Genomic DNA, 6,242 nt, shown 5'->3' on the forward strand with positions numbered 1-6,242 from the left:
AACCCCAAAAAAGCACCACAGGACACCGATGTCACTGCAGTGCCAGGCTCTGATCCCAGGAGGTGACACAGGGACGCCCCGCTGCCACCCCCCTCCAGCGTTACAGCGTCACCACTAGAGAGAGGCGGCCGGGGGGGGCTTGGTGTCCTCCACCTGGATGAAGAGTGCTGGAAGAGAAAGAGCAGTGATGGTGACACCGTGTGACGACGTGGCGGTGGGGTCGCAGTGCCCCCTGCGAAGTGCCACGTGCTGTGGGGAGCCCCCGTGTCACCCAGAGGCACAGTTCTGTGGGATGGTCTCAGTGTCCCCAGCCCCGTCCCCGCAGCACCACATGTCCTCACCGGTGGCCTCGGCGTACAGCGTGTCCCGTTTGGTGTCACGCACGTGGCAGGACAGGAAGATCTTGCGTCCCTCGTGCCGCTCCATGCGGCTGTCGGCCACCACCACGGCACCCACTGGCACGGGGCTGAAGGACAAGGAGGGGACAACGGCGTGGGGCTGGGAACAGAGATGGGGACGGCGGCAGAAAGAGGAGTGGGGTAAGGACAGCCAGGGATGGGGACAAGGACAGGGATGGGGACGGGGATGAGGACAGGGAGGGGGGACAATGACGCAGCATCCCCCGCAGCATGGGGACACTGTGGAGCGATGTCCCCATGCAGTGACACTCACGCCAGGTAGCTGATGCTCAGCTTGGCCGTCATCACCGAGGCTTTGGCCACTGCCAGCGCGCACGTCCCCACTGTGCTGTCAATGAGGGTGGCGATGGCACCACCGTGCGCGAAGCTGTGGGGACACGGTGAGCACACGGGGACAGGGGCGAGGACGGGGATGGGGACGCGGCCTCACCTACCCGTGGTGGCCCTCCAGGTAGGGTCCCAGCTGGCACAGGCACTGCGTGCGATGTCCAGAGGCGTGCAGGAAGATGGCATACTCAAAGCCAGCGCCCTCCTCATCCACGCTGCGCAGGAACAGCCGCGGCCCTGGCCTCGTCACCACCCCCACCGCCATCTGCACCACCTCTGCCAACGGGACACGGTGTTGGTGACGCAATGTGGGTGACGCGGTGGGGGTAACACAGCGTTGGTGACACAATGTGGACGATGCAGTGCGGGTAACGCAGTGTCAGTGACGTGGCATGGGTGACGCGGTGTGGCTGACACTGCATTGGTGACGCAGCGACACCACGACAGTGTCATGGTGTTGGTGACACTGTGGTTGACACAGTGCGGGTGACACTGCGTTGGTGGCAGTGTGGGTGACGTTGTCAGCGTCACAGTGTTGGTGACATTGCTGTTGGCGTGGTGCGGGTGACACCACGTTGGTGACACGGTGTCGGTGCCACTGCATCGATGACACAGCGCTGACGACATGGCGCGGGTGACACAGCACAAAGGACAATCGTGGTCACCTGGGAGGTAGTCGAGGCCACGGCGGTAGGAGGGGATGCGGCGCCAGGAGCCGTCGGCAGCGCGGCGCAGCAGACGCTGGAACTGCTCACACATGGCCGCGCTCCACCCGGTGTTGGGGACAGCCAAGTCCTGCGGGGACACCGAGCACAGCGCCTGCGGGGACACACAGCAGCACACAGGGGATGGGGTCAGCGGGGCGGTGGGGACACAGTCGGTCGTGGCGGTGGGATGTGGGGCTGCGGTGGCACCATGTGGTGTGGGGACAGGGACAGCGGTGGTGACACCGGGGCTTTGGTGGCGCAGCTGTGGGACACTGTCACCACTGGGGACATTTAGGGTTTGGATCACCGGTCCCAGCCCTCTCTGTCCCCTCCCACCCCTGCCTCCCATCAGCGGCCCTCTTGTGTCACCAGGTTCCCAGGGCTGGGACATTTATGCCATGTCACCCCCACATGTCACAACACCCGCAGCGTGCCTGGGCCTGTCACCGCCCTGGAGTGCCCTGTGTCCTCGTGTCCCCACCCCCTACCCCCATGTCACTGCCCCATGTCCCTCTGTCTCCTCCCCTCGTCCCCATGTCATCAGCCAATGTCCTCATGTCACCAAGCAATATCCCCGTGTCACCGCCCCGTGTCCCCATGTCACTGCCTGGCATCTCCGTGTTGCCTCCTGATGTCCTCATGTCCCGCCCCACGCTGTCCCCGTGTCACTGCTCCATGTCCCCACGCGCTCACCCCATGTCCCCGCGTCCCCGCTCCGTGTCCCCGTTTCCCCACCCGATGTCCCCCCGTGCCGCTGCCCGACGCCACCAAGCCGTCTGTCCCCGCGTCCCTCTGATGTCCCCCCGCCCCGCACTCACCGTGGGGGGGGCGCGGCCCAACCCGTGGGCCACCGCCGCGCGCGCCCCCGCCCCGCAGCTCCGCCACATGGCGCGAGGTGACGTCACCGAGATGACGCAACTCCCGCGACGACGTCACTCCGGCGCTGACGTCACTCCGCCCCCGCGTGACCCCGCTCCTCGCCGCTGTCGCGCCGCGATGACGTCACGACGACGCGCCGGGCCCCGAGGTCGGAGATCTCCGCGCGCCGCTGCGCCCCCGGCGCCCCCCGCCCCGCCCCGCCCCTACCGCGGTGCTGCGAACCGCGACGCCGTCACAGCGCTGGAGGCGCCCGCGGGCGGCGGTGGGGGCGGAGCCGCCGTTAGGGCCGCTTCCGGGGAGCGCGGGGTTCGGCCCCGCCCCGCAGGGCGCGCGGGGACCCTCAGGGCCCCGTAGGGCCCCACAGAACCCCGTAGGGCCCCGCAGAGCCTCCGTGGAGCACCGTACAGCCCCGCACGGCACCGAACTCTATGAGACGCCACGGAGCCCCGTTCAGCCCCGCGCTGCCCCCAGGGCCCCCGATGGGCTCCTTTACACCGCCCTGTGCCACCCTACACATCCCCTACGGAACGCTGCAGATCCCCATACAGCCCCACAGCTCCCTATAAACCACTGCACGGGCCCACGCCGCCCTGTACCGCCGCGCAGTCCTTACGGAGACTCGCGCAGCCTCCATACAGCGCCATACTGCCCCCAAGCGGCCCCTGTAGGCTCCTCAGGTGAGCCTGCGTTGATGGGGACGTGGAGATGGGAACCCCACGGGGAGGATATGGGGACGGGGACCTCGCAGCGACAGGGATGGGGGGACTGGGACACAAAGATGGGCACCCCAGAACGATGGGGACAAGAATGAGAGGACTGCACGGTGATGGGGACCGCAGGGACATGGAAACAGGGATCCCATAATGATGGAAGCACAAAGGTGTGGACATGGGGTGATGGGGACCCCACAGGGACGGGGATATGGGGCCGGGAGCCCCACAGTGAAAGGGCTTTAGGGATGAGAACCCCGTGGTGATGGGGACTTGGTGCTGATAGGGATATGGGGAATGGGAACCCCCTAGTGATGAGGACCTGAGGGGACCCACCCCAAGGCAGAGGCCACAGCAGAGTCATATAAAACACTTTATTGGGGCTGCGGGGCCTTCTCTCACTTCCGCCCCTTCTGCTTCATGTGCACCACGAAGTAGTCATTGCAGGCGATGGTCAGTCCAGCCACCAGTGAGAAGAAGCTCTGGAAGCCCACTTTGCCATCCCGGCACTGGTCCAGGTCCTTCATGATCTTATCCAGCGCCATAGGGTCGCGCTGGTTCTGGGGGCAGAAGCAGGTCAGTGCCTCACGGTGTGCTTATAGGGCAGCGGGGTAGGTGTGACCCCGCTGTGCCCCCCCCCACGCCCCCCCCCCCAACAGGTTTTATGACCATGGGGTAGGTGTGACCCTGTTCTGTCCCCTACCACCTCAAGGAATCCAGCAGTTATAGGGCTGTGGGGTGGGTGTGACCCCACAGTCCAACCCCTCACCTCCAGGAATCCGGGGAACTCCTTCTCCATCAGCGCACGCAGGTCCTCCTTGCTCAGGTAGTTCTTGTCACCCGCGTATTTGTGGAAGGTGAACATCAGCGTCTCCATGGCGTGCTCCATCTGGGACGGCATGGTGGCGGCTGTGGGGTCTGTGGGGTCAGAATGGCTTAGTGGGGTCCGTGGGGGCTACCAGGGTCCTGTGAGGTCAGAGGATCTCAGTGGGGTCTGTGGGGTCAGAAGGGTACAGTGGGACCTATGTGAGTCAGTGAGGCCTGTGGGGTCAAAAGGTGTGTGAGGTCCAGTGGGATCAGAGGGGTCCAGTGGGGTCTGCAGAGTTGGAAGGGTGCAGTGGGGTCTCTGGGTCTCATTGGAGTCTGTTTAGTGGGGTCTATGGGGCTGGAAGAGCTCCGTGGGGCCTGCAGGTCTATGTGGGGTGCATGGGGTTCGGGGGGACGCAGGGTCAGAGGGGATTTGTGGGGCTCCTGAGCGTCTCTGTGGGGCGTGAGGCTCTGGAGGGTCTCTGTGGGGTGTGTGGGGCTCAGCACCCGCCCCGCGCCCTCTGTCCCATCGCGGTGACTCAGCTCCGGGCAACGGCCGCGAGGCGGGGCCGGGGCGGAGCGCGATGTGCTGCGGTGTCCCTCCTCTGACCCCCCCCCCACCCCGCCCCGCCCCGCCCCGCCCCGCCCCGCCCCGGTCTTCCCTATGGGACACCCTCGGGACCCCCCCGCCCTGGGCACACTGAGTCATGGTGCCTCCTCCCAGGGTGGGGCCCCTCCTGGATTCCCCACAACCGTGGGGAGGGGGGCACATCCCAAAGCTGCTCCCCCCTATGCCCCCCCGACTCCATTTCAGGAAGGGAGACTCCACCCTAGGGGTGAGGCATTGGGGTGTCCCTCCGGCTCAGCTTTGGTGCTTTGGGGAGGGGGGGGAACACAGTTTAATTTTGGGGACCACTCCTCTGTGCGTGCAAAGGGGAAAATAATGGGGGGAGAGAAAAGGGGAAAAATGGGGAGGGGGTCCCAGCCCAAGGGGAAAATAATGGGGGAGTCCCACCCTTTGCATCGAACTCCCTTCCCCCCCCCCCCCCCCCCAAAAAAAAAAAAGCTGCAGCATCTCGGGGGGGATCCTAAAGTTTATGGGGTGATGGAAGAGCGTATGGGGGGGAGGCAAACTTGATGAGGCGATGTGCGGGGCATGAAGAGCCCTCAGAGTTTATGGAGTGAAGGGCGAGGGAATGAGGGGGACCCCAAACTTTATGGGGTGATGGGGGGCGGGGGAGGGAGAGAGCCGGGCCTTTCTAAGAGGGGGTGCAGGATGGGACCCCCCGCTGTCTGGATGGAGATTATGATGGAGTAGGGTTACTCCTATGGAGGGGGCGGGATGGGGGTATCCTCTATGAATGGGGGTCCTCTCTAAATGTGTAGGGAGGTCCTCTATAAGAGGGGGTCCTCACCCAAGGTGGGTCAATGCCTTGGGGGTCTGGGTTCCAAGGGAGGGGGGGCCCAAATGAGGTGGGGGTCCTATGGGGAGGCGCACTGGGGGATGTAGGGCCAGGGAGACCCCGTCGGTCCGGGGGGGGGGGGGTGTCGGTACTCACCGCGCGGCGCAGATCGGGGCACTGCGGAGTGGTGGCACCGCCCGGGATAGGCACGGAGGGGGCGGGACAGCCCCGGGGGGGGGGGACCCCGGGGGGGGGCCCGGGGCTGACTCAGTCACTCCCGCCCGCAGCGCTCCGCCTTAACCCCTTCCTGCCCGGCCCCCCCAGTGTGTCACTTGAACGCACGTCGCTCCTCATGGCAGTCCTGGGGATGGGAACAGCACTGGGGAAGGGGACACCTCTGGACAGAACTATCCTTGGGGACAAGGCCACCTTTGGGTACAGGGCCATCCCCAGGGTTAGGGCCACACTTAGGGGCCCAGCTCAGGGATGTGGCCCTAACCCTGGGGACAGGGCCACACGTGGAGACAGGACCACCTCAGAGGCTGTGGCCACTCTTGGGGAGAGAGCCATCCTTTGGGTCAAAGACACCTTTGGGGACAGGAACGTACTTAGGGACATGGCTTTCTTTGGGGACATGGCCACCCTTTTTGGGGACAGAGCTACACTTGGAGACGTGGCTGTCTCTGGGGACTCGGCCACACTTGTGTGCAGAGCCATCTTTGAGGACAGGACCACACCTGGGGACAGGGTCACCTGTAGGGACAGTCACGCACAGGGACAGGGCTGCACAGGGGAACATGGCTCTCTTTGGGGCAGGGCCACCCCTGGGGACAGTGACACCACTGAGAACAGTGCCAATCTCTTTGGGGACAGCTTCTTTCCCCAGTGAGGCTGCACGTGCCCTTCGTTACCGCTAATTGCACCTGGTGCCTGGCAGCACCCAGCAGGCACTCTGCCATCAGCTGCCCACGCAGCGCGTGGGGCAATTAG

At 65.2% G+C, this 6,242-nt stretch overlaps 2 protein-coding genes across 7 annotated transcripts; both read right to left on the reverse strand.

Annotated features, from left to right (window-relative positions):
• Positions 1-31: 31 nt before the first annotated feature.
• THEM4 (thioesterase superfamily member 4) lies at positions 32-2,993 on the reverse strand. 5 transcript variants are annotated; one of them, XM_046904063.1, is made up of 6 exons: positions 2,946-2,993; positions 1,412-1,541; positions 854-1,022; positions 673-786; positions 342-466; positions 32-167 (listed from the first exon to the last, which is right to left on the reverse strand). In XM_046904063.1, the coding sequence occupies exons 1-6, from the start codon at positions 2,964-2,966 to the stop codon at positions 115-117; spliced, it is 612 nt and encodes a 203-aa protein (XP_046760019.1). In that variant the 5' UTR covers positions 2,967-2,993; the 3' UTR covers positions 32-114. The 5 variants fall into 5 exon arrangements, with proteins under 5 accessions (XP_046760019.1, XP_046760020.1, XP_046760018.1 ...); XM_046904064.1 differs by having other exon boundaries at positions 673-747; positions 2,946-2,977; XM_046904062.1 differs by lacking the exon at positions 2,946-2,993 and adding an exon at positions 2,272-2,604 and having other exon boundaries at positions 673-747; positions 1,412-1,565.
• Positions 2,994-3,402: 409 nt separating this feature from the next.
• Positions 3,403-5,471, reverse strand: S100A10 (S100 calcium binding protein A10). Of its 2 annotated transcripts, none has more exons than NM_205506.3 (3): positions 5,409-5,471; positions 3,812-3,960; positions 3,403-3,602 (listed from the first exon to the last, which is right to left on the reverse strand). In NM_205506.3, exons 2-3 carry the CDS (start codon positions 3,941-3,943, stop codon positions 3,441-3,443), a joined length of 294 nt encoding a protein of 97 aa, NP_990837.1. In that variant the 5' UTR covers positions 3,944-3,960; positions 5,409-5,471; the 3' UTR covers positions 3,403-3,440. The 2 variants fall into 2 exon arrangements, with proteins under 2 accessions (NP_990837.1, XP_024999163.1); XM_025143395.3 differs by having other exon boundaries at positions 3,812-4,036.
• Positions 5,472-6,242: the final 771 nt, after the last annotated feature.

Source organism: Gallus gallus, chromosome 25 (genome assembly GCF_016699485.2).
Source record: "Gallus gallus isolate bGalGal1 chromosome 25, bGalGal1.mat.broiler.GRCg7b, whole genome shotgun sequence".
NCBI lineage: Eukaryota > Metazoa > Chordata > Aves > Galliformes > Phasianidae > Gallus > Gallus gallus.

What these genes read in the sequence shown, in the direction of transcription:
- S100A10 (NM_205506.3), bottom strand. Translation starts at nt 3,943, where the DNA reads ATGCCGTCCCAGATGGAGCACGCCATGGAGACGCTGATGTTCACCTTC. An exon ending in AGTTCCCCGGATTCCTGGAG is followed by an intron (nt 3,603 to 3,811) that starts GTGAGGGGTTGG and finishes TTCTGCCCCCAG; the next exon opens with AACCAGCGCGACCCTATGGC.
- THEM4 (XM_015280017.4), bottom strand. Translation starts at nt 2,340, where the DNA reads ATGTGGCGGAGCTGCGGGGCGGGGGCGCGCGCGGCGGTGGCCCACGGG. An exon ending in TACCTGGAGGGCCACCACGG is followed by an intron (nt 787 to 853) that starts GTAGGTGAGGCC and finishes GTGTCCCCACAG; the next exon opens with CTTCGCGCACGGTGGTGCCA. An exon ending in GCTGTACGCCGAGGCCACCG is followed by an intron (nt 168 to 341) that starts GTGAGGACATGT and finishes TTTCTCTTCCAG; the next exon opens with CACTCTTCATCCAGGTGGAG.